This window comes from Sander vitreus, chromosome 19 (genome assembly GCF_031162955.1).
Source record: "Sander vitreus isolate 19-12246 chromosome 19, sanVit1, whole genome shotgun sequence".
In the NCBI taxonomy this organism is placed as follows: domain Eukaryota; kingdom Metazoa; phylum Chordata; class Actinopteri; order Perciformes; family Percidae; genus Sander; species Sander vitreus.
Window position 1 is genome coordinate 19,536,179 of NC_135873.1, and position 27,105 is coordinate 19,563,283.

A 27,105-nucleotide genomic window follows, 5' to 3' on the forward strand; every position below is an offset into this window, starting at 1 on the left:
GGAACCACCACCCCGCTCTGCCACTCCTTAGGTACTGTCCCACTGAATTTGACGACAATCCCCCATCATCCTCCAGCTCTGCCTCTACCATACAGGGCATATTAGCTGGATTTAGGAGTTCCTCAAAGTGCTCCTTCCACCACACTATTACCACCTCAGTTGAGGTCAACAGGGTCCCATCCTTACTGTACACAGCTTGGATGGTTCCCCGTTTACCTGGAGCACCAAGCTCCTGACAACACAGCCCTCAGGTTCATAGGGACACACAAACCTCTCCACCACGATAAGGTGATGGTTCCCGGAGAAGCTTTTATATAATGTCTGTTTTTAATGCAGTGCCGCCTGAGGGATTGTAGGTCACGGGCATTCAATGTTGGTTTTTGGTCTTTTGATGATATTATGGACTGTAGATAATGAAGTCCCTAAATTCCTTGCAACTGTAAGTTGAGAAACGTTCTTAAACTGTTGGACTATTTGCTCACGCAGTTGTTCACGAAGTGGTGAACCTCGCACCATCCTTGCTTGTGAACGACTGAGTCTTTTGGGGATGCTCTTTTTTTTTTTTATTTTTTTTTTTTTATACCGAATCATCATGACCAATTAACCTGTTCATCTGTGGAATGTTCCAAACAGGTGTTTTTTGAGCATTCCTTAACTTTCCCAGTCTTTTGTTGCCCCAGCTTTTTTGGAACGTGTTGCAGGCATCAAATTCAAAATGAGTGAACATTTGCAAAAATGAATAAAGTTTCAGTTTGGACATTTAATATATTTTGTAGTGTATTCAATTGAATATAGGTTGAGAAGGATTGCAAATCATTGTATTGTTTTATTTACGTTTTAATCAATGTCCCAACTGCATTGGAATTGGGGTTTGTAGTTTTTCCTTTAGTCCCTCCTAAACAATTAGAAGTCAAAGGAACAACGTGTGTGTCTTGTGTACCCACCAGCAATACTTTTCTTTTGGACCGGAGTAACACATCATTAAATCTGAATTTTAGGATTTTTATTTATTTTTATTATTTGTGTATATCAGCTTGGGTTAGGACATTTAACATTTGAAAACTTTGGTGTTTGTACAAGAAAAAGTTGATTAGGTATCATTACTCTCAAACTCTGATATCGTATCGGCACTAGTATTAAAAGATTTTAAATACAGCCTTTCTACTGCTACCTCTGTTTGCATGTTGACTGTGTTCAGCTAAGTGGATTGCTTTCAACATTCACGACACTGCTAAGAACCTCTTGTTTTCTCTGTCTGCTCTCTGTTTCACCAGGACAACAGATGGAGTTTTTATTTTTATTTACATGAGCATAAAACCTCACTGGTATAATCCCATTATTGATTTATCAAAGACAAAAGGCCCTTAACTGTCGTTTTACAGTCTCCTTTGAATCTAGACTCAAAATTCAGTTCATTCTACCCAACAGGGGAAACAGTGAAAATGAAATGAAGCTTAACAGTAGTGCAATGACAGAAGTGTGTTTATTTGTAATAATTCTCCCCAGACTCCCTCTTCTTCTAACTGATGCACAGCTGCTCATGGCAGGCTAAAAATATCTCACCAGAAAGACGCGAGGGAGCATGAAAAGCAGAAATCAGGCTGCCATGTTATAGAGCAGCTGTCAGCGGGAGTGGAGGACTTCACAGTCCGTGGCAAAAGGTATTTTCATCTCTGCCCCACCAATCCACTGGCAAGAGAAGGACTTATCAATCATATCAGCCTTTATTTATTTTTTTAAACTGGTCATTCTTGTTATTACAGCTTTAGCTCTAGTGTTCAAGCTGAAGAGGAGATACAAATGTGTCACGCTTTTTCTACTAAAGCCTATCAGAGCTGAGATTCTCCTGACGTTGAATCAGAAATGGAGGAGAACCTTATTGTAGCTGTCTGTGGGCGGTGAAATTCACAGACCTTTGTGCACCTCCGTGTGTTGCTGTTAGACATCAAAACTCTTAAATCTAAACTTTGTGAGAAGCTTCTGTCAGATATGAAAAGTATCTGTCTGAAGATTGTGCTCTTCTGGTTGGCACATAAAGGAGTTCAAATATCATAGGGTCTTGTTTGTGTAAGTAATTGTACTTACTGTATGTGCAGTGTTTACCCTATAACTGTACAAATTGTGTTTTGCCTATATCGCTTCTGCTGCGGTGCTCCGCCGTGAGTCCATGAACGAGGCAACTGTCTGTGGTTAGTTCACGTCTGTAACGGCAGGACAGTGTGTCAACTACAATGCTAAAGTCAAACGGGTGAAGACAAGACGATGTTGTCGCTAACCTGATGGTTACAAACAGGCTCGGTAATGAACGACACGCTAACATGCTGACTGATTCGGTGTTGTTTTTAGCTGAGCTGGACCCGGTTAAACAGATCAGTGATGCTGTTTTGCCCTCGTTGTTGTCTGTGAGGTTTGCAGGAAGTGATGTAATGTAGCGCCTTATGTGAAGTGAGCCCTGCGTCGGACTCTGTTTAAAAAGCAGGGTTTTTCCTGCATAGATGAATTTTTTTGTGCCCCCCTCCCAAAGAGGTTTTAAAATAAAAATAATTTACTATAATAGCAATTCAAATACTCTCCAAATGTGTTTAGAAGCAATTTACCAAACAGCTTGTTGAACATGCAAAACACAAAGCACTCTCCCGTGATTTATTTCAATTTTAATTATTATTTTTTTTTTTTTACCAGTTTTTGTTAATTGGGATTTAATTTACTCAAGCATAATATACATTTTTGTTAAATTGTCAAATCGTAGGTAAATGCATAGATTTCTGTCAAAGTACTGTCGATGTGAAGCAGTCAACATGGGAGAATCATTTGTGACTGCTACTAAGCCTGAGGCCCCTCCCAACGTGGCTTTCATTGGTGTCATCCACTCAGGTGCTGCCTCTTCCCTTTTTTGAAACGTAGAGATGAACTGGAGTATTCCCTCTGGGCTTTATTCTGAAACCTCATTTACCTAAGTAGAGCAGCCACTTGAGGGACAGGCTGCCTGCTTTAATTAGGGCTTCTTTGTCTGTCAGACAGAGACTGGCTGCTCCAATCTGGAGACGCCATCTTCCAGCGGTGCTCTCCTCCGCCTTAATAAACCACCACGCTGACTCTGTGAGAGCACAAGGTCTGTCCCTCTGAAGCTTTGTGCAAGCCTTTCCCTCCGTCTCTGTCTCCGTCTTATCTCCGTCCTCTGGCTACTCCTGTCATTGGGAAGAGGGAGGCCATTGTTCATGTCATTGACCTCTGAACTGTGTCTGTCTTTGTGTTCACCACTTCTTCTCTGTAGAGATATGGATAGAGCAACCCTTCACGTGCACCTCCACAACACACAGCAGGATATTCTGTTCCATGCTAGGTTTAGTTAATTCCTCTGGTTTCGTGGTGATGTATTGTGAATATTGAGAATAACTTTCTGAAGACAATGTTGATGACAGTGATGATGGGATTGCATTTTATTGTATTGTACCATTGTCTTTGATGTTTTTATGGTGTCATACTTGCCATGTTAGATCAGCCCTCTCCTGTACACCACTCAGGGTTTTTCCTGCATAGAGAGATTTTTTCCCCCCCCCCCCCCCCCCAAAGAGGTTTTATCCAGCACCAAAGGAAAATCACCAGCACCACTATAATAAGAATTGAGGGGAAAAAATGGCACTTCAAATCCTCTCTAAATGTGTTTAAGAGCAATTTACCAAACAAACTTGAATATGAGAGCTAATCTCAGTTTTAGCTCCAGAGTCGGGCTGTACCGGACTCTCCCGGTGATTCTATTTGTTTTTTGATGATTTGGGGTTTTATTTACTCAATCATAATATACGTTTTTGTTTATCAAATTGTCAGAAATAACAGGTAAATGCAAAGATTTCTGTCAGATAAAGTAACCGAGACTCCTTGCCTTTACTTTACATGGACCCGATCGTGCTTCATTCCGTGCATATTCTCTCCAAGCTTAGTCAGTTCCACAGACGTGTATCCAGCTGTCCTAGGAAATAAAGGCCAAAAAAGCCACAAAAATGGCCATGCCAGCTTTCCCCCGCCAAAATGTAGCCTAACTTTTGGAGGGTTATTTAACCCCCTTCCCGACAAACTAGCCCGGCATAGTTGGTACCAATGAATTCCTTAGGTCTTATAGTTTCATCAATGGATTATCAATCAATTATTGGATCATTCAAATGAAAATCGCTTTAAGTCGTAAAATCAATTTGTTTTAAACCCAGCTCTATGGTTTACGTCTGACTATTATCCACACACCCATTCCCTGTGTGAGAAAGGTCTTTAACTGTTAAACAGGAAGAAACACTGGCTAGAGGGGGGCCTTTACTGGTTAATATGTGATTAATGCCATTTGCTGAAGTTGCCTCATGTCTCAGAGGGACAATACATATTTCCAAATGCTTGGACAGCCCACACTTATTGTGCACCAACAGGTCAGGTGAAAAGCTTGCTGAGCCATGCCAACGGTGTTGATTCCTCCAGGGACACTTGGCAAATTTCTTGTTTTGTCTCTTTGCTTCCTCGCCTTCCCTCCCCTTGGTATATATTCTCTCTCTCTCATGCTCAGTGGATGAAATCAGGAATTGCATCATTTACTGGAGGTGATATGAGACATGTTTGTAAGGGCAGCCACAGTAAGGGCTTTTTTCTGGTTCAGAAAGAGACTTAGGTGGTGCTCAGGGCATACAGTATGGATTTGTCATCCCATAAACCTAAACCCTGTAGGCATTCCTCAGCTGTTTATATCGAGGAGAAGATTAGTATGTGATGCTGCCATGACAGTGTGAACACGAAGCTCTGGTTTTTCATTCGAACATTAAAGTCCTGAGCTTGAGTTGAGCAAGAGCTTGAATCTAAACATGGCATTGTCAGATTAGATTTTTTTTATGCCCTCCCCATTTTATGGTCAACATTCAGATTGATAATTTTCAAAGCGGCCCTTATGTTTCTCAAAAAATGATGCAATCGTCTTATCCCGTTTATCTCTGAATGTTTTAGAGAGGAAGAGAAAGAAAATGTTAACAGCAAGGTTGATGGAATGATGTAGGCCTGCTCGATAAATCGTTATAAAATCTCGATTCACACTGTTCACGGTTTCATTTTTAAATGACTTTGATTTAAATCAAAGTCATGGGGAGGACATAAAAAAAACCTAATTTGACAATGATGATCTTTCGGCCCTCTTGCCTTGTACGGCTTCATCATATAGCACTTTGTGGTGACGTTTTGAGGTGCTGGTAAAGATTTGTGGTGTTACCTTGCAAATCACATCGCACTGACCCTCGTCTTGTTGAATCCAAAATGCTGCCCGAATGCGAACCTTTTTCGGAACGAGTTTGGTTTGAGGGGTTGGCTGATTCTTGTCATTAGTACCTGGGTTTTCATCAATATCCATTTGGTTTATTTCCGAACTACCGCGCTTGCTCGACGAGTGAAACACGTGACTAAAAGGTGCTTTGTCATTGGCTGAGGGTGAAGCCCTGAACTTTGTGAGAGCTGTCCTACCAAAATAAAGGCCAAAAATGCCCCAAACATTTATTTCATTTTTTAAAATCAATGTCATTTAAAAATTCAATCGAGATCGCAATTTTTTTTTTTATAACTATTTATTGTGCAGGCCTACCTGAGTGTATGCCAAAGCAGGCTTAATGATGTCTTAAAGGTTTTCTTGAGAATAATATACCAAAGGGGTGATGGGTTCAAAGGACACAGAGGATAAGGAAACATGGAGTGAGTGAAAGGGACAGATTCAAGTGTGAAATTGCAGAGCGTTTCAGTCTTGTAGAGAGAGGCAGTGATGTAAGCCAAGAAAGCAAGAGCGATGTGTGGGTGATTAGTTAATGGAAGAACAGTTCAACAGAGTGCTGTACAGGAGCGACTCTGTATAACAGAGTATGTCTGCTCCAGTAAAGGTCCTGCAGAGCCTAACTGAAATTGATGGCCTTTAAAGATTTCGTTCAGATACCAAAACAAAGGGTTTTATATGTTTTTATCGTTTTACAGCTATGAGTCAGCTGTGTGACTCGCACTAAACATTATTAAAACCAAGTACAGTTCCAGGCTCACCACTGAGTACCAACTGTACACGTGTTCAAAATACTAGCAGGGCATTTACAGGCCCATGTCCAGGGTTCGTACAGGTGCTTGAAATCCTTGAAAATGCTAGAATTTTGATGTTGTGTTTTCAAGGTTTTGAAAAGTGCTTACATTTTGGATGAAATGCTTGAAATTGTAACTGTATTTCTTTCACAACAAATACCTATCAGACTGAATAGTTTGTTTATTAAATGGAGAAATGAGATGTTGGAGATCCTAAAATGAAACCTGCTCGCTTGCGCATGTGTGACTGCGATCTGCCAGTCTATTTCCGTGTGACTCCGCCCCCATGAAGCCACTACTGCACCATGCCGGGAGGCAAATTTACGAATCCCACTATGACCACGCCAAGACCCGCCCTTGGAAGCAGCTCGATTGGTTGGGGTTAGGCATTTGACCTCGGATAGCTGATTGGTCAGGGGATAGGACCTGTACAAATGGGGATAGGTTTGGACGCCTGGCCAATAAATGCTATTGAAGGGCGGGTCTTATATTACGGGATCCGTAATATCGCCGGCAGGTTGTCGTTTCAATGAACATTGGCTGGAAAATACAAATTATGGATTAAACGGGGACTAACCCCACGAGTTGCCTCTTGTAAAGTCTTTTACAGGTGGTGGTTGTTGTCAAAACATGTCTATATCAAGAATGTGTCCCAGAACTGAGGTCTGTAAAATATTTCTCTTCAAATCCTATATCTTCATATTTTCAGCCCTTGAAATTACTTCAGTTTTACAGCCTGGGAATCACATGTCTTATAGCAGTATCTCTTTTAATGTGATAAAAACACTAAATAATAATTTTGACTATGTATTGGTATGTAATTTACGGTGGTGTAAGGTGCTGGAAAAAGCTTTAAAATGGACCCTTGAAAGTGCTTAAAGTGCTTGAATTTGACTTTGGAAAAGGTGTATGAACCCCGCATGTCTCTCTCTAGGAAAAGAAGCAGAAAATATGTAAATCAATAAAGGCAAAAGTTGCTGCTCAAAGCTCTGCTCTTTAACCAAAAGAGTAGACTTTTTATTCATTTTATTCACAAGATGCTGTCTTGTTTTCTTTTACTTGAAATGTAGGCAATGGTTCAATGTGCTAGTACTGATTTTGTTTATGCCATACATACTTATTCCATACGTAAAATTATTTATGAAGCGCTTTTTACACACAAGTCACAAAGTGCTCTCCATGTATCTCCATCATCGCCAACGTGTGCGTTGAAGTCCCCCAGCAGAACTATTGAGTCCCCCCCCCATACAGGACTCCATTCAAGGTCTCCAAGAAGGCCGAATAGGCTACTCCAAACTCTTGTTTGGTGCATATGCACAAACAGTCAACGTTTTCCCCCCCACAACCCGCAGGCGTAGGGAGGCGACCCTCTCGTCCACCGGAGTAAACTCCAACATAGCGGCGCTCAGCCGGGGGCTTGTGAGTATCCCCACACCCGCCCGGCATCTCACACCCTGGGCAACTCCGGAGAAGAAAAGAGTCCAACCCCTATCCAGGAGTATGGTTCCAGAACTGAGATTGTGCGTAGAGATAAGCCCCACCAGATCTAACCAGTAGCGCGCCACCTCCCGCACAAGTTCCGGCTCCTTCCCCCACAGAGAGGTGACATTCCACGTCCCCAGAGCCAGCCTCTGCCGTTTGGGTCTGGTCCGTCGAGGCCCCTGACCTTCACCGCCACCCATGTGGCTCCATTCATGCTGCCTTTTTATAGTGGTGGTGCACGCGCTTAACTCTGAGTGAACCTTCTCTGAGTTGATTGAACCAACTCGAATCAGATGAGTTCCAATCTCAGGGTAAATCAACTCAGCTCAGGGTTAGACTCAGTTTGTTAAACCTTCCTGAAACGGGCCCCTGAGCATACTGAGTGAGGAGAAAAGACTGTTACAGTAGTCAATGCGAGATGAGATGAAGGCATGTGTAAGCATCTCAAGTTGGGCAGTAGAAACTACCGATCTCAGTTAACTGATATTCTGAAGTGGAAAAAACAAGATCTGTTCCCCCTAAATTACGCTGGTTGAAGGTTGGTTACATGACTGGCTGATTGTATGTCATGTTACACCGGGGGGGGGGGAAACGGTAAAAGTTTATTAAAAAATATATCATTGTTAATGGATTCTCGTACGAAATGCAGCAATTTTCTTTTGATTAGATTTCCATCAGATTTGAGCCCGGGAATATTCACGACAGCTGCAGTGAATTAAGGTTGTGACACGATGCTGTCGCCATTAAACACCTCCACTTGAGGGTGAGTCACTTCTATAAATTGACTCAATGAGCTACAGGAGAGCAACACTTATGTATCTGTGTCCATGTCCTCCTATGTGTCGTGTTTCTGTGTGCATGATTTTAACAGGTATGTGTGTCAAAAACATTAGTTTCACAGCTTTGATTGTCCCCTTTGTTTTTTCTAAGTTGAGTCCAAGTTGCTGTTAATCGAATGCAAATTGCTGCCACAGGTGACACCCTGACACAAATGATACAAATGAAGAACCGTTACGGAGGCACTTGCAAACAGCAGTGAATTAAACAAGCCTATTAAAGCCTACTGTAGTTGTCACTCTGACAGTACACAAGTATGAGGTTTGTTCTGAAATAACTTCCACTATTTAAAATTCTATTTCAAATAGTCTGCTGGAACCAAATTAAAGCAACAAGCTTTTTTAAAAAAAAATATCATGCGTACTAATCAAACATATCCCTTTATTTAAAAAGTCTTATCATCTCTATACCTGCTTATACAGCGAACAATAAATGCCAATTTGATCAAATAGTATGTTTTAAAAGGAAGTTGCAGTTACAACTCTGGTTTTAATGTCATAGTTTTGACCTACTATCTATTGGTAATACATTCTTTGCTTACAGCTAGTTGACCTACGGAAACTGCTCCAGAGTGTAGGCGCTAAATCTCATGTTCTAACATTACAGTACATCCCTCCTCATTGGTCAGCTTCAGCTCTACCCATAGACTGTAACAATAGTGGACGTAGCATCTATGACTTCACCCATGCCGTTTTGAAACTTCGACTTTGGTAATATGGCTGTTGCCATCTTGTTTTTTTTTTGTTTTTTTTTAACTGGACATGATGCTTTTTAGGAAATGGGAATAGCTGCTCCACCTTAATGGTCAGCCAACCTTAAGTGAGCCTTAAAGTGGATTAAGGTTGCACTGCAAAGAACTCTGAGGAGCAGCTTTCACTAAAATTAAGTCATTTCTAGCATCGGGGCTAACCCCCCCATAATTAATCAGCAGATGGAATGACACAAACTTGGTGAATAAATACTACAACTCCTCGAGACCCAAGCCAACATTCACATACTTTGTTCATGTAAGACCTAACTTGTAATAAACCAAAATCGCCCTTAATAATACTTTTTATTGGCCACTGTCACCTCTTCAATCGGTACTAGGTGTTAGGTATTGACTGCAATGGTGTGGGTGTCTTAAATGCTGCTAGGGCAGAAAGTCTTTTTATTTTGGGGATTTAAAATGGTCCAACTCCACCGGCAATATATTGACCAGATAGCTGTAAATTATTGTATTTTATCATGTAGACCAAGCTGTCGTCGTATATGACGTAATGATATAATATGGAGCTATGATAAAATGATGAGATGTTGATCCTCTGCATGCAGGATGTTTTAGGACAAATTTAGTGTAAGCAGGACTCGGGCCAAATCCAACAGTGGATTTGTGTTTTTGTGTGCAGAATTCAGGGTTTTCTAATCCCTGTCTCGTGCTACCGTCACTGCATCGCAGCCAGTGACTCAGACAACTCCTCCATGCTCTCAACCACTCTGGATTATGTCCTCTCCTGCCTTTATTTTCTCAGTGTCATACATCTGTCAAAAAGCCCTCCAGGGCAAGAGTGGCTTTGGACGAATGACAGCTGGGAGTTGGCAGGAGGAAGTGGTAGTCTCTCCGTTGGTGTTTAGATCACATTGCAAACTCTTCCATCATTAAAGTTCCTGTACAGGCCTTCAGAGTTTTCAATTCATTTGTAGTGGGTAAGGCAGATGGGCATCGCCACTACAGGTATATTTTGCATGAGGGATAGAATTTCTCACACACACACACACACACACACACACACACACACACACATTTGGCCCTCACACCCCAAGATTTACATTAATTTTGCGTTTTTTTTTTCAGGGCCAAATTCAGTCCGCTGAGCTCCTAGTGCTCTGGTTAAACATACCAGCATGGTCCCAGTACAGCTTGCTCGACCTCCCTACACATATATTCATATATACAAAAAATAGAAGGCTTGTCCTTATACATACACACTTTGCCTCAGGCTGATAATGTGTTCACTTTCCACTTTAATCCCATAGACTGAATCAGATTAGAGTGCTCTAATGTACATTTGGCATCAGACCATGTTTCCTGCTGTGTGTGTTCTCTGCAGCCTGTGGCAAACATGAACACACACTTGGAGGAAAGAGCCTTAACTTCCTTGACTCTGTATGTCTCTGTGAAAGCTTAACTTTAATATATTTGTAAAGAAAATGTGCTATTATGGCAATGGTTCATTTAACCCCCCCTTCCCAAATCCCAACAAGTGTTTTGTTTGCATTATGTAGAAAATTGTATATTAGAGTTACAATTACAGTTTGTGTCTCTACATACCCAGTAATGACCTGTAAGCCTTGGACAATTTAAGGAAGGTTAGACGGGTTAAACTAAATGGAACTTTGTAACAGAGTCCCCCATTGTGTGCATCAGTGAGTGCAAGCCAACAAGTTGACTCATTAAACAAACTGTATTCTCGCCGTTGGTGACACATCCACCGGAGCTGATCCGTATGTGCCTGGCGTTTGACAGACCGGTCATGTGCTGCAATGGGTTTTCTCTGCATGCCCAGCATACTCAACCTTGAGACTGAAAGTGTGCAAACCCTAACTGACTGAAAGGCTTTTGTTGGACAACATGGGTAGGAACTGCCACCATGAGGTTAATGGAAAAAAGAGTGGTAACGCCTGCAGAGCTCTATTAGAGGGTGAATTCTTGTTCTTTACTTTTGGTGGCAACCTTAAATTCTTACAGCCTGTATGAGTGCATTTGATAATTGGTTAAAAAAATCCATATTTTGCCTGTAAAATGATCGATACTGTCTGTAGATCGACTGTCGATCTAGTCAATTGATTACCTAAATTTCACCATCATTGTGACAGTAAAACTATCAGTCAATTGTTGCTCTCGCTGTGGCATTGACAGCCTCACACTGATTGTCCCTGTTGTCTGAGTGTTCAGACCAAAGATAGCCCTCCTTTAAAGGTCCAATGTGTGGGAATTTCTCCCATCTAGCATTGAGATAATATATCACAATCAACTCTCATGCCACGCGGTTCAAAGTACGTATTACAGCTACGGTAGCCTTCACGCTTCAAAAAACCGTTCTCTTACTCTTTTCAATGTCCTTTTTCTGGGCGAAGAAGACGACTCCTGTTCGTGAAAATTTTTGGATTTTGAATACGTGTGGTCCTCCATGTTTCCTTCTTCAAACTTGCCGGGGCAGGGAAGCTATTATACCCATTAGCAGCATTAGCAGCACCTGTGAGTTTATCATGTGACAGCGAAAACACAAAAGGTGGAGCAGTATGTCCTGTATGTCCCTTACCAGCTAACGTATTTCAAGATGGAGCATGAATATGGAGCGTCTACCCCAGTTCATCATGCAAATGTTATATTTCAAGCCAATAGGAATACTTGGAATTGATGGTGGTGGTAAATATTCATAAAGGACAAGTTTGTGAACGGGCAACACCGATTTTAATAATGAACAACTAAACGGGTTACACACTGGATCTTTTAAAAACACAAGGGCTGTGTTAATGTGGGCATGTTGCTACAGATACTACATAATATGAAATAAAAACCAGGAAGTCCAGTTTGAGTAACACATTCATAAATGTAAGGATTAATCAAATGTCAAAACACTGCTCAGGAGTTTGTGGCAGAAATCCACTGTACAGTGTAAGGTGTGACTGTATTTCACTGTAGAGGATTCCAACAGCGATGCGTAACAGTCTGCAGCTGCCGTTGTCGGAAAAACAACAGACTGTATGTTTACTTTGAAACTCGCCTCGCCACCCTCGTCATGCATTTAAAATGATTGTAAAATACCCTCTTCCCATCTGGTGGTTGTTTTTTGTCAAAATTATTATATTTTTAATAAATCATTTAGTTTTGACCATATGGCCCTAGCAATAAACAAGCTGTCCTTAAAGCCTCACTCTCTCCAAAAATGCGACCTAGGGTCTTTTTTGTGAATGTATCGGAGTCAAACTTTCGTTTAAAAAGCATATTTAGGGACGGAGCGCCACTTTTAAGATTTACCGTATTTTTCGGTCAAATGGCCTTTTGAATGGGAGTGCTAGGGACACTTTTATGCTAGCCTCAAAATAGCTTTTTAAAACACGAAGAAGGCTCGACACAACATGAGACTTTGCTCGAAGTATCACCAGGGGCTCTACACCTTAACAAAAGCATTGAGAACGTTATTTGTGTACACAGTTTACTAAAAAAAAATGTTTTGAGCAACTCACAGTTAGCAGTTGTTGTTTACGCTATCCGCCATTTTCCCAGTCAAAAAATAGGGAATGAACGGACTCCATAGGAGGAAATGTCAGTTATGAGGCTCCTTTTTTCAACTACAAGGTCAATATTGTGTTTCACTAACGACAAAACAACGAATTATCCGTGCATTTATATGGAACTAAGCTTTTGGAGCTTTCCATCTTTACTCTCCTCCTCGACTATTTCTGACTGGCTCGATGGACGGAGACCGGATGAACAGCTAACGTGAGTTGCTCAAAACCTTTCTTTAGTAAACTCTGTGTACACAAACAAGTTTAAGGTGCAGAGCCCTTGGTCATACTTCAAGCAAAGTCTCATGTTGTGTCGAGCCTTCTTAGTGTTTTAAAAATAGATATTTTGAGGTTAGCATCAAAGTGTCCCTAGCTCTCCCATTCAAAGGCCATTTGACCCAGAAAACGAAAATACGGTAAATCTTAAGTGGCGCTTCCGTCCTAAATATGCTTTTAAACGAAAGTTTGACTCAGGTACATTCACAAAAAGACCCTAGGTTGCATTTTGGCGAGAGTTACGCTTTAAACGATTTGTTGTTTTGGTTCTTTTTCTATTTTAAATCTTTCTAAAAGTATCGGTTCAGGCACCGGAATTACTGTTATTTTAGCACCGGTATTGGGGGGGAAAAAAACCCAAACGATACCCAACCCTACTGACAACTGTTATTGCAACGTGGCATGGCTTTGCGTAAACATACAGGCCACTTTCCTAAAGCCAAATGGCGTGTTATCTGTACGCATTTTGAGCTATCCACGTGTATGTCTACGCTTTATACAGCGGATGTAAACATACACACCATGTGGCGTTGCCACGTGCCATGTTATCGCGAGAAAGGCTTTAGTAACACTAAAAAAGGACAAAAACTCAACGGTGTCCAACGTCCCACGCTTAGGAAAACAAACTGTTGGGTTTAGGGAAAGGCTTTATTTAAAAAATAAATAAATAAAAAATAACAGTTGATAAACGCCACACGCGGGACACAATCCCAGCTCTCCTGGGTGAAAGTCCTGTGTTTTACCCATCCGCCACCTCAACCAACCTCCGGCTTTTCATACTACTCGCTACGGCGATAATTCACATGTAATGTAGGTCAATGGAGGCCAAACGGCGTTGATAAACACGCTAAAAACGATTATGCGGCGCAAAAATTGCATACGAATTGGCGTGTCATACATACGCCACTTAGTGAGATCAGTCTGGTCATTGACGTTTTCAAACACTTTTTTTAAAAAGACGGTGTGATGTGACCGCCATATTTGTTTTGGAGTGTATCACACTAAGGACATATGGTCAAATGTATATAATTCATTAAAATGTAATAACTTATTTTGCCATTGATTACCACTTTGTTTTTGTAAGACCTGTGTTGAAAATGTTTCCATGCTGTTGCCACTGCTTGCTTGACTCGTTGCCAGACTCAATTCTGCACTTTGGTGCCAGAAGAGGAACCTTTTGAATTCTCCTTATCCGTTTTATCTCGGAGCCAGGGCACTTGCTCTTTTCCAGACCCAGATTAGAGAAGGACGGGGGATTTAAGGGTTGACCCTTTTCAGTAAGCACTCAGCCTGAGAGGAAGGAGAGCCCCTGCCATTTTTATGCTCCACTATCATCACAACAAACTGCAAACAGCCTGGCAATGAATTGACTTTCTCATGCAGATGTGTTGCTGTTCTTGCACAGCAAATGTTTATTTAATGTAATGCCATGCAATGTAAAATGTTTGTTTTTTTTAACAAAAAATAGTCAGCTAAAAATATGCCAGGTTTTCATATACGATGTAGTGTGGTGTTTTTCCTTGACATTTTTTCCAAATGTATCTCCGCATCAGTAGCCATGCCATTGTTCAGTGTTGTTGCTGCTCTTTGTCAACACAAAGGTGGCAAAGGTAACCAGAGAAAAGTGTGTGGCTTGGGGGTATTTCATAAATCTTTCATTTGTAAATATGGAAGTTGAGATTAAATGAAAAATGCCCTTTTAGATCAGACCCATGGCCATATTATGCAAGTATTTAACAATATAGGCCAAACGCATAACAAATAAGTATAATTTTATTTTTATACTAAAATTGATTTCTACCTGTAAAACAAAAAATCCTGAATGCTTACGTAAGCCAATACCTAATTTCAACCAATAATATCATGACGTCAATCTGCAACAGCACACAGCTACATCCATAGTACAGATTCATTAGCTAGCTTGTGACAGCAGTTGTGTCGGCATTGTCACAGCATAACCACAACACTGAGAGAAACTTGATACTATCATTACTATCAATAAGCTTCCAAGGTTTGGCTGCATTTGAAACTAGAGAGCCAAGCGCTAGCCCGCCAGGCTGAAGGTAAAGGTGGTATGGCCTAACTCTTGTCAATGCCGCGGCACCGCTTTGCTCCGTCTTCGACCAGCTCACTCCTTGGTCCGGGACTGATCAGCGTCGACACTCGTTGACCGTTCTTTTGTAGACATTTAAAACGCGGCCAAAACATTAACACAACTTGATGGGGAAAAGGGAATACTTCCACTCGACAATCAGCAACACGTCTTTTCTCCTCCTCCTCTCTCTCGGTCTGCTCAACTTCTGCTTTGTAAGCTCTGTAACACAGGTAAGCCACACCCACCTCAGCCTGCCAGTAGGCAGAACAGCCAATAGGAATGCGACAGCGTTAACACAGACCAACTTGCAAGGTGAAAACGATACCAGCTACACGCTGTCACGGCTGCTAACGACGACGCTTGAATGACAAGTTCAGAACTGAGGCAGCGTTGATCTGCATGTGCTACACGACTTCCCCTCCCTGCCACATCAGAGCTCCACTCCTCTGAGAAGAGATTACTGAGATGAGAGGTGAAAGAAGAACTGTTAAAACGGTTTGACACCTCGTCTCCGTCTCCGTTAAAGGCAGTACCCACTAAATAAAAGCTGTGTGTCTGCACTCAACAGCTGTTGAGTAGGAAAACACCATTAGACCTTAAGTGTCTTTTAAACACAAGCACTAAAAGAAAGTATGTTTAGTTGGGAATGTAAAGCATTTTCCTGGATTTTCACCTATGGTGTTATCATTTGGTTAACTCTAGATGATTTGTTCACTTTCTCTCTTTAAACCTGCAGTAAGTGCATACAAAGTTCTGTTTTTATATCTAAATGGTCAGAGTTAATCAAGCCTCATCTGTTCATGCTGATTTAAAATATATACTAACAAAAAGTCTGAATACCAAATCTAGAGTTAAAAAAACAACTGCTCTTGTAGATCAGCTCCAAGCACTAGGTGAGCATTATCTGAGACACGGCAGGTAATGGTGTTACATCACACCAAGCAAAATAAAGATCATTATCTGCATCGACACGAAATTCAATGTTAATACCAGAGGTGTATAAAAAAAATCATGACATTATCATCTTTGACATTGGATTTGTTAAGGTAAATAATAGTTATTTTTGAACTTTGTTTTAAAGTAAGATTTCTGACGTTCCTATCGCCACAAATTAAACTTAAACTTCGATTCAGAGTCACATATTTTAGTTAATCACAGATTAACATCTCCCTCTGTCTACCAGCTGGCCCTGTCCTCTTCCTGTTTATGCTCCATCACATGAACAGTCATAAGCCATAAGCACTGCAATCTGACTCTGAGTATTACAACCCTGTTTGAAAGCAGAAAATAGGGGCAGCAAGCTTCCATGCATTCAAGAAATCCAATTCAGTTCTGCTAGGATGAACTTGATAAGAGTCTCTGCAATTCTCTCTCATTATTTAAGCTAAGCAGCCTTTTTTTAACCAGAAGCATATCTGCTCCACTTCATAAAAATGACTGAGGTGACTGTCAGGGATTTTTCTGGCTCAGAATGAGCCTTTGGGGGTGGGGGCAGTAAAGGCTGTTTTATGCTTCTGCATCAACTCCACTCAGTCGCTCCTATGCCGTCTCGACCCTTTCGGAGTTCTGTGTCGGGGGTTGCTTTGCATCACTGTGCATTTCACCACCCTAACGCTAGGGGTGGTAAGTCTGAGGTTATTTGCGAGATGTCTGCCAGCCAGTTTGTTATGTTAGCAAGCAAACTTTAGCACAACTGCCCACTAAGTACTGACATGTAGACACTTTACAAACGGATAACCCAGTCATTGTAAGAAAAAAAAAAAAATATATATTAATATTTAAATATATCACCGGGAGAGTCCGGTACAGCCTGACTCTGGAGCTAAAACTGAGATTAGTGCTTATATTCAAGTTTATGTTCTGCTTGTTCAACGGTTGTTTGGTACATTTCTCTTGAACACATTTAGAGAGGATTTGAAGTGCTATTTATATTTTTTTCTTCTTCTCTCAATTCTTTTCATTTTGGTGCCGGTGATTTTCCTTTTGGGGCTAGCTAAAACCTCTTCGGGGGTGCCAAAAATGCAGGAAAACCCCTGACTGTGATATCAGAAGGTCTGTCAGATGGGGCATAATGATGGATGTCCCCCTGACTGCTCATGGCGGTGTGTGAATGTGTGGCTGGCGCTGACAGCAGTTTCCCTCGGCACTGCCGCCTGCCTGTCCACGCGCCGACTCGTCATGTCACCTCCCACCACAGCTTGACTGGCCTGGTGCATATTAGCTATGCATGTCATGTCAGTCTGGTTGTCTTTAAAATTTAAAACCGGATTATAATTGAATATTTTTAAATATAAATTATTATTAGGCTAAATTAGGGCTGAATGATTTGGTGGAAAAAAAATCTAAATGCTATTTTTTCTGCCAGATATTGCGATAACGATTTAGAATTATTATTTAGTATAGCTGAAGTTCAATATTCACTGTGTAACGAATGCATACATGTCGTGGAGCATTATAACATGGGACAACATTAAAACTGCTCTATATTGTTATGCAAGGATGAGAACATAGATATAAACTGCCAGCAATAATAAGTGTCGGAATATGTTCTAACAGCCCTAATGTCTTCACTAATTGTTTTTTGATGTCTTTATTCTTAGCCAAGCATACATGGCAGGGAAATGTCAAAGATTAGGCTTAAATAGATGCTGTCTCCCACACAAACCAGTATAGTTGCCATTCTGAGAAAGCTTGCTGCTGCTTTTAAATGTGTTGTTTTAAGACTTTTGAGTCATAGTTTTTCTAATGTTTAATTGCTTTACTTTTCCTGCTCTTCTACCATAATGTGGACATAGCTGTGTGATAGCTGTCGTCAGAGTTTAGTGTGTGGGTTGGACTTTTTTGGTGTGGTCTCTGAGCTGATGCAGTGGCTTTGGCTGGAATATCCTCTATGGCTTAAAGTGGATCAGAGAGATCGGGCTACAAACGGCCATAGTTGCTGTATGCATGAGGAAGTGTGTGTGTGTGTGTGTGTGTGTGTTTATTGCTGTACAGCAGGATTTGGCTGGGGAAGCCCAGACTGAGATGGTGAAGCAGAATGGAATCTGAATTCTAAGCAGGACAGACAGACACTGGGGATGGACAGGAGCTCTGCGTTGATAAAGACCTAGACGGTAATTGGACAGATGGGTGACTACAGCACATATCAATGAAATCCTGCATTATATATGCCTAAGTCTGGCTAGTCCACACAGCATTCCGGAATAGGAGAAAAACGTGCTCTGGTTTATTGGCATTTCTTTCAATAGAAATTGTATTGAAAGGATAGCCCCCATTTTCGAGGGGCTCTTTAAACCAATCACAATTGTCTTGGGCGGCGCTAAGCACCGGATGCAGCAGCAGTGCCTCGGTATAGGGATGCAGCGGTTAACGGATTGCACTATTAAATGCACTTTAAAACATCATGGTTGATTAATCCTAAAAGCTCCGCTACATCGAGTGTTAACTGACTGCAGGTTACAGTGTGTGAAGCAGTGTGTACAGTTTTTATTAGACTGCCTCACCAACATACATGTTTGCGTGCGTACACGCGCTACACAGGTGAATCAAATCAGACGCCTGTCACCGCGAGTATTGACTGTCGGACGTTAACGTTAAGTGTTTGTTAGCTTCTCAACGTTACCAGTTAGCTAAAGTTAGCCTGTTTAATGTTAACGGTAATGTTACAGTCAGAAGCCGACCTTTGCATTTACAGTGAGCGAGCTGACGAGGCAAAACTCTGCAACAGCTCAAACATGTTGCTGACGTTACCACTGAACGTTAACACACTTACTTATTCCTTTTCATGCCCTGTGGGACATAAGGCTGCAAAGAGATCTCTCCATTGCATGTATTCCTTGGTAACATGCTACTAATCTCCCTGTGACAGGTGCATCTGTCAGCTCCTCCAACTTTAGACACACCAGCTAGCAGGACCGTTTCTATCCCAAAAGGACCAATTTCTTCCTGAGAAGGACAGCACTGTTGTCTCCAACTGGGCCTTTAGGCAGCAATAAATAACATTTCATACATGAAACCCGTGATTATTCTTCAGACTGTCGAGTGTGTGATGAGAATTGTACCGAAAAAAAAAAGAGATGAATATAATTTGGAGGACGTTTCCTGAATCGACCACAGTTTAGAACGGCAACTCAAAGAAAGAGGAAGGTGGTGGACATCTGGCTGAACCTTCGCAGGACCGGAACTATCCCGTAAATGAAACGTCGTCGATATAGACTATATATTCCTTTATTTAGTTAAGGGTGTAAATCTGGCATGTGTGATTTTAACATATTTAGCATGAATATTCATTAAGGCTCTCTACACATGATCAGTGGGATTGGATATGCTCACAGAAAAGTGTGGCGCAGAGTGCGGAAGCAAAGTTTATCAAAGGTTTATGTCACTACTGTTAGCCACTTAGCAGGAAATCCATTTAAAAAGGATCAGGTCACTTTCAGGTTACCTCAGACAGCTGGTCACCTCATTTGTTGCACATTACAATACATTTGTATGCTTTGCATCACCCAAGATAAGGCTTCAAACACGGTTAGGTGGTGTGACAAGTACTACATTTGAAGCATACTTATGTTTGTAGCACTGCTGCAAGGTTTGCCATCTTTGCTTTCCCAAAAAATAAACCGCAGCTCACTCCAACACAAAGCTATTCCGCCACTGACCATGTGATGAGTCGTAAAAGCACATTTTGGTTTAACCTGATTTACAAACATATCTTTTGTTAAACTTGGTGTGTGACCCTTTTGTTGTGGCCGCTTGAGCCAGGTCATAACTAGGCCTGTAACAATTATTACATAATTGTCTAACTGTCAATCTTTTTTACATAATTGCAGTTTCTTTGTTTAACCGCAATGAACTGCTGCCATTAGCTTAGGTCTTAAGGTGCATGTCTGGTACTTGTTGATTGTGTTTAGATATGCCGAATTGTAAGTGATTATTGGTAGGACTATATATTTTTAACGTTATTTCAATTGTTAGTAGTTGGCACTTGACCCTACACACGTTCATAGCAACAAAATGACAGTGGGGGGGTACAGTTAGAAACAATGTTTTATGATAATGAAGAGGCGTTGTTTTCTTCATAGGCTGTATTTGTGTTATTAATTATCTGGGTCACATAACAGACAGTGATAGAACCAAAAGATATATCCTGGAATTCATTCAAAACTGTAATTTGTTAAAAGTAATAAATACATATCTAAATGAATATTTTTTAAATTTGACTCGGACAATTGTATTGGTAATCGCAATTATTTCTCAGACAATTGATTATACAGCAAAATTTGGTCTTGTTACAGATCTCGTCATAACACACAAAACATTACCAGGGGTGGGCGATATGGCTTCTAATATGTCAATATTTTTAGACTGAATTTAAGCGTTACATATTCAAATATAATCTGCATAACAAATGAAATCTGAATAGTGTAGAGGAAGATTGACAGCTCTACTAGTGAGTGTTTTCTCTCCTTTCGACCTCATCTTGAATCCTTCTCTCCCACTCTTCATCAGCTTATGCACAGGCAGCACATGCACACATAAAGAATCCTCGATAGCTACAGCTAATGGCGTTTTGACAGGGCCCTCATATTACAGTGCCTCCAATTACACCCACACCTGAGAGTCTCCAGTGGAACTGCTGCTCCACCAGTTAATCCAACCATGATGATGATTGCTAATGATCATTGTTAGCGCAAGCATCAGAATAGAACTGTAAAACAGACCCACTACTCTCTGTGGGGCTACACAATGAAGATGGGCACATCACCAGTGAAAAGCTTGTTTACATCCCTCCAATTATTATTCATGAGCCGGTGTGCTCAGGTTTGTGTGTGTGTTGGGGCTGCCTGCCAGTCTTAGAGGAAATAAGGATCAGTAGAGCGATGCTGGAAAGTAGGGCTGCATGATATGTTTCAGCATTGACATTGTGATGTGTGCATGCACAAATAGTCACACCGCAGGACATGCAAGGATGGAGCCTCAGGATACCCCACGGTAGGTGGACCGAAGACGAGACATAAACAAAACGTGTGTGTTTAGGTTTTGTCTTCGGTCCAACCTACTGAGGCTATAATAATAATAATAATAATAATAATAATAATAATAATAATAATAATAATAATAATAATAATAATAGAACCTGCAGGAACCGGATGTGGACCCAGATAGTACTGTGCAGGCAGGTCACTTGATCAGTTGGCTGCTTTGAAAATAGCTCCTGTCCTCAATTTTAGGGTCCTGATGGCGATGTTCTGGAGCTCATCTGGGTTTTGTAAATGGGCCAGCTCCAGTGCGAATCACACCAAGGACTTATTTTCTGATTTATGATTGAGAAACATCAAGGCGTTGAAAGGAGCATCAAGCTACGTCTTTTCTTTTAGCGCCATGGTGAATTGGAGTGGTCTATGGGAAGAGACCGCGCTCTAGCTTTATGCAAAAACTAAGCTTTTATAGCTTAGTTTTTGCCTGATGTTTGAATGCTTAGACCAAATATTGTCCTGTGGTGGAATTTCCGGAAACGCCATGTTGTGGTATGATGAGACTAAGGGAAAGCTTACATGACAACATCGGGTCATTCCTAGGTCACAGGTCAGGGGAAGAGAACATTTGGCCAGTCTTGAACAACCGTACCTCTTCATGTATAACTTTGTCTCTCTACAGATCCAGAGAGTCCATGTAGGCAGCTACATGATAAGGGAATGTTTTGTCTCAGGGCTGTCTCCTTTTGGAGGTCGGTGGGCATTATCTTTTTCAAAGTTCAGCTAAACGTAGCGCCTCCAGCAGGAGTTTAAATCCACCTTCAGGAAGACGGGAACTTCAGAGAGTTGGGACGGCACTGCAAAATTAGACATCGTGGTTAAACTCTACATGGTGTGTCTACAAGCTTAAGCATCTGACGACTTTTAGTAGTCAATACCAATACCAGTAACATTCCATCATTCTTGATACCCAGTTCAGTACATAGAATGGCTATTTCAGGATAGGGTAGCCAGGATAACACCTTGGATGTGTTGTTCAGTGTTTCCCACAGAATTGGATTCTAGTTGTGGTGGTAGCTGACGGGGGGGTTAGTTTTTCTTCAGTTTCAACTTTCTGTCGCTGTTTTGGTGTGGAGAGGTATCAGGACAGGGGGAATGGACAGCGTGAGTCACATGTAACCAGGAGGGAACATCAGTCTTCTGGCCCCCCAGCCCGCTGCTCTGAAGCCTGCATCACCACACCGCTAGCATACGCTAACGTCTTCCATGAGTTCACCTGGAACTCCCAGACAACAAGCGTGTTAAGTCAGTTTCTCTCTGCCACTGTTTTTTTTTCACATAGCACTGGGCTGGTTAAAGTTAACTTTTAACAGATGTAGGGCTGGGCAAAATATCGACTATATTGATATATCGAGGTATGAATAATACAATACTCTAACATGAGCAATTAAATATTCAACAGTCTTTTGAGAAACTTTGTCTCCGTTAATTCTGCATTCTCAAAGCCTCTTTGATTGTGCAGCTGATTTGCTATTCAAATAGTCTGATACATGCATAGGGACATGTTGTAGTCCTTGTTGTTGAGTTACATAACAGTGTATGCTATAGAGGAGAAATGGGAACTCCCTCCAATGACCTGAGGGACCCCAGCTGGAGAGCTATTTAATTCTGAGCTACGATCTCAGACAAACTCAAACCCAGTTACTGTTTGATAACAACAATGGCCAGGATGGAATCAGAAACTGTTCTTTAAAACGGGGGAACATGTTGTGTTGGCAAAAGAAGAAACCTGTGATGGAAATGTGATGAATATCAAGTAGTTGAGAGACCTATAATTTTCTGCATTCAGAGAGACGCGCACGCGCAAGTATTTGAAAATTCTCTTTATTGAGCATTATAAATAAGCTGAAAAGGTTTTGAAAAGTATAAAAGATTGAAACAAAAGATGTAGCACAAATGTCCTTTTAATAACATGAACATTTTTATATTTGAATGGTTTCTGTATGCATCATTGTCCTTATCAAAACTGTCTGTAGCTATGTTTCTGACTTGGTCCTTTGAATACTTTCAACTTGGAAAACAAACTACCACTCCATCACATGTGTGACTTCCTATAAAAGAGCATATTGCCACCACGCTATACATGTTAGTAAAGTTAGTTCTACCCGGCTTTTCTCAAACTCCTCTCCTGGCTACAGTACACACTAGAGACTTTTGACTGTTTAGTTTTACTGCACATTTGTTTGCAGGGACACATTAGAGGGAGAGGTGGGGGGTGTTTGTGTGGAGTGTCTGTAGAGAGAGAGAGAGAGAGAGAGAGAGACTGTAGAGAGATTTCAGCAGACGTGTGACAAATATGTTGTCTTTTTGTCTCCACAGATCACCAGAAGTTGGAGAGGGAGGCCAGGATCTGCCGCCTGCTCAAGCATCCCAACATTGGTAACTAGTGCTCCCATTCTATTTACCGTGTCTCTTTCTGTCCTCCCTCTCATGATGTTAGGGAGTTATGTTTAATATATATCCATGTATTTAAAAGGTTAGCCCTGAAGATGGGTTTGTCGATATATAGAACATCGTCTAAATATTTAAGCAGTACACTGGATACACTTATAAGTGCTGTTGAAGACATACTGTATCTGCAAGGCAGCCACAGTGTAGATTACTCAATCCATTTCTTCTTGAACTCAATGGCTATTTGAACAGTAACAATATTTAGAAGCACACATTCTGCTCATACACGCACTTGTTTTGTTACTTTGGGGAACATTGCAATCTCTCATCGAATCACTTTTGTTTATGTATCCCGAAATCACAAATGTGTCTAAAAAGGGCTTTACAATCTGTGCGATATGTGACACCTTCTAGGTCCTCGAGATAGAGGTTCCTTCACGGGAAACAAGACCGGGTCAAAACCTAGTATGTGTGTATGGTCCGTGTGCTTAAATGTGGCCAAATTGTTACAGGGATAGTCAGCAGTGGTTTCCATAATGTGAATATAGATATATGAATATAGAGGTCCCAGTAATTTTGTTTTGTTTGTGGTTAAAACAAATAATAACAAATAATTGCTTTGCAATTTAATAATCTAAAATGTTACTGTGTAATTGTTGGGGGGGGTTACATGATGTAATGCCAGGAGGTGGCTGCTGAATAGCGAGCTCAGCATGGCTTTGGTTCATTTCTCCTTTTTAAAGATACGTAACCAGGGACATTTGTGCCCAGCTCGGAGGAGAAACCTCACAGAAGCCGAGGATGTCTAAAGGCAAGAAGCCTGTGGGAATATTAAAAAATATGTGCTTCCACGGCCCTGAAGCCATGCAAGACCAAGATGGCGGAGGAGCGCTTGGATTTAGCGAGCTGCAGTCTCATAACGTAGCGGAAGACACTTTGGCATTTTTGCAACTTGGCCATCTGTTAGTGGGGATTTTTGTTAAAATATGGAAAAGGTCTGAAAAAAGTGAAACGTTACTTTTGTTAAACAGAGCAGGGCAGGTTTCACCCTGTGACCATTACGAACCACGGCCTCAAATGGGTCTTGAGAAGCTGCAGCATTTATTAACGATGTTAATATCTCAGCCTGAAACAAAGTGAAGCTTAACGTCCACTGGCATCGTTTCCCTGCGCTACTTTCAGTTGGTTCTATTTTAAAGATGATCTTTCCTTTCTTTATAATATGTAGGCCTATCATTTTATTGTTTAAGTAGTTTATCTTCCACCCTCCCTACAACCTGATTAATACAAGTAAGCACTTCCTTGAGAGCACAGAGATTCCTAACAAACAATGAAGTTCAGTCTGAAGCCATATTGTCGTATAGTTAAATGATCCTATACTCTGGCTTGTGCAATGGCACCCTGTCCACAAATAAAGTGTGTCCACATGGCTCCCTTCCCCCCCCTCCCCAACACACACACACACACACACACACCCCTCTCATTTCCATCCTTGCTTCGTGAAAGGCCAAGAAACTGTAATTACCACCTTAGTACAACTTTGACACACAGTGAAAACTGGCATTTATTGGTTGTTTGGTCCCTTTTGTTTTCTTGTACTGAAAATGAGGGTTGGGGGTGGGTGCGACAGATAAATGGATAGGTGGGCTATTGGGTTTGCTGGTCTGTTGTCAGTGTGTCAGATATTGACTAACTGACATATGACAGAGGAGGGTTTAGTTAAGAGGGTTATTTAGAAGGGCTCGTCGTCATGTCTATTACCAGAACCAAACTAGGGCTTTACTTCCTGCAACATGGTCATTTCATCTTGACAGCAGCAGCAGCTTAATAGGCAGTTAACAGCCACCATAAATAGCTCTTTGAATAGATATTAACTGTGTTTCACATAGCGTCCACTTACTTGAAATGGCTAATAGATAAGGAGAGAACCATATTAAGCCAACATTATATTGGATTTTGAGGCTAATAATGATATTTGACAGTAATGCAAACTTTCTGAAAATCACAAGCTTCGGATTCTTTAGACATTTCACTTCCAAATGAACTGTTAGTTTTGATAGTTGTATAATAATTATAATTATCAGATTACAGTAATATTATGACTTTTGTTTGTCTTTAATACATTTTGAACAGTAACGTCATTGAAATGTAAATCATTTTATTAACTATATAACAAATAATATTCCGCTTGAATTAGAAAAAAAGAAAAAACTGTCTGCAATTTACTGCATTTAGATTTGTTTTGCATATCTGCCATCACCCAATACCAATACATCAGTGAAAACCCAGTTGGCCTCATTTCCCCCTCAGATGTATCCGTTTCTGAGATTTGTTCATCTTTATAGCAGAACTACAATTTCTTTGTTACAACTGGCCGTTAACCTTATTGGATCCTATTTTTAGCAATGTTGTGTTCCCACAGAAGATCTCAACAGTTGCCCGTTTGCTAAGCCCTGATCATATATAATATAAAATGGTCTCGCACTATGGCTTTAATGGTTACATACATGCTATTGTGCTAAAGCTAACAGGTCCCAGGTTAAGTTATCATCCTCACCAGTTGATGATCTATGTAGAAGACGAGGAAAAAAAGAAACCGCATGGTTCTTATACCGCAGCGTAGGGTTACGTTTAGGGCAACTATTTTCAATGTCCATATTGTGTTGATTATTTTCTCGATTAATCAATTAGTTGTTTGGTCTATAATGTGTCAGAAAACAGTGAAAAATGTGGATCGTGTTTCCCAAAGCCCAAGATAACGTCCTCAAATGTCTTGTTTTGACTACAACTCATATTATTATATGTACATTTAACTGGAATCTGATTAAACTTTTTTTATATATAAAATGACTCAAATTGATGATCAATAAATAGTTGGCAATTGATTAATTAGTTGACAACTCATTGATTAATCTTTGCAGCTATGGTTACGTTGGGCTACAACTGTAGGTAACCCTAATTAGCTGGACATGCTTGTGTTTGCAGCATTGTATTTTCTCTGTAAAGGCTAAAGAAAACACACCACTGCCCAAATTCATGCACACCACTCCAGTGTGTAGAAATCCAAAGCTCTGCCTACTGGACAATCCCTGGTCTGGGGAAGGGTTCAGCAAACAGTCAATTACTTTGGTTAGTATAATGTTATTATTGAAGATGGAATCAATGGCCCGAGCTACAAAAAAGTAGATTTAAACATGAGATAATGGTGATGGAACAATAATGCAAAAATACCTAAATAACAAGTTTGTGTGTTTACACCAAGGGTCCTATCTTTCACCCGGCGCAGCGTAAAGCCCGATGCAAGTGTCGTTGCTAGTTTAAGACCGACCCAGTTGTCAGTCTCCCGTCCAGCGCCCACGTCGGGCGTGCTGGTCTTACAGGGAGGTATGTTCAGGTGCATTCTGGGAGTATTGCTATCTTGAGGCAGTGGGAAGTGATGGCACCATTGACCAACAAAAACCTGGTCTAAAGTCAATAACGCAGCATTTCATTGTTATTATAACAGAGCATTAGTAAAATGCTCCTAGACTCGTGCACAGCGCGCGCACACTATGCTTGTTACACACACAGGGACGCACATGCAAAAGATAAAAAAATAAAAGTGGTGCAAATCCTCCATAATAGCAATGCGCCAAG

The 27,105-nt window shown here is 41.0% G+C and overlaps 1 protein-coding gene across 8 annotated transcripts in view; it reads left to right on the top strand.

The window, feature by feature from the left end:
• camk2d1 (calcium/calmodulin-dependent protein kinase (CaM kinase) II delta 1) overlaps nt 1–27,105 on the top strand; it is a 90,756-nt gene that overhangs the window by 10,588 nt on the left and 53,063 nt on the right. For all 8 annotated transcript variants that reach the window (XM_078276449.1, XM_078276451.1, XM_078276452.1 and 5 more), the window contains exon 3: nt 23,398–23,457. In XM_078276449.1, coding sequence (XP_078132575.1) covers nt 23,398–23,457 — 60 coding nt within the window. The remainder of the gene's footprint in view (nt 1–23,397; nt 23,458–27,105) is intronic.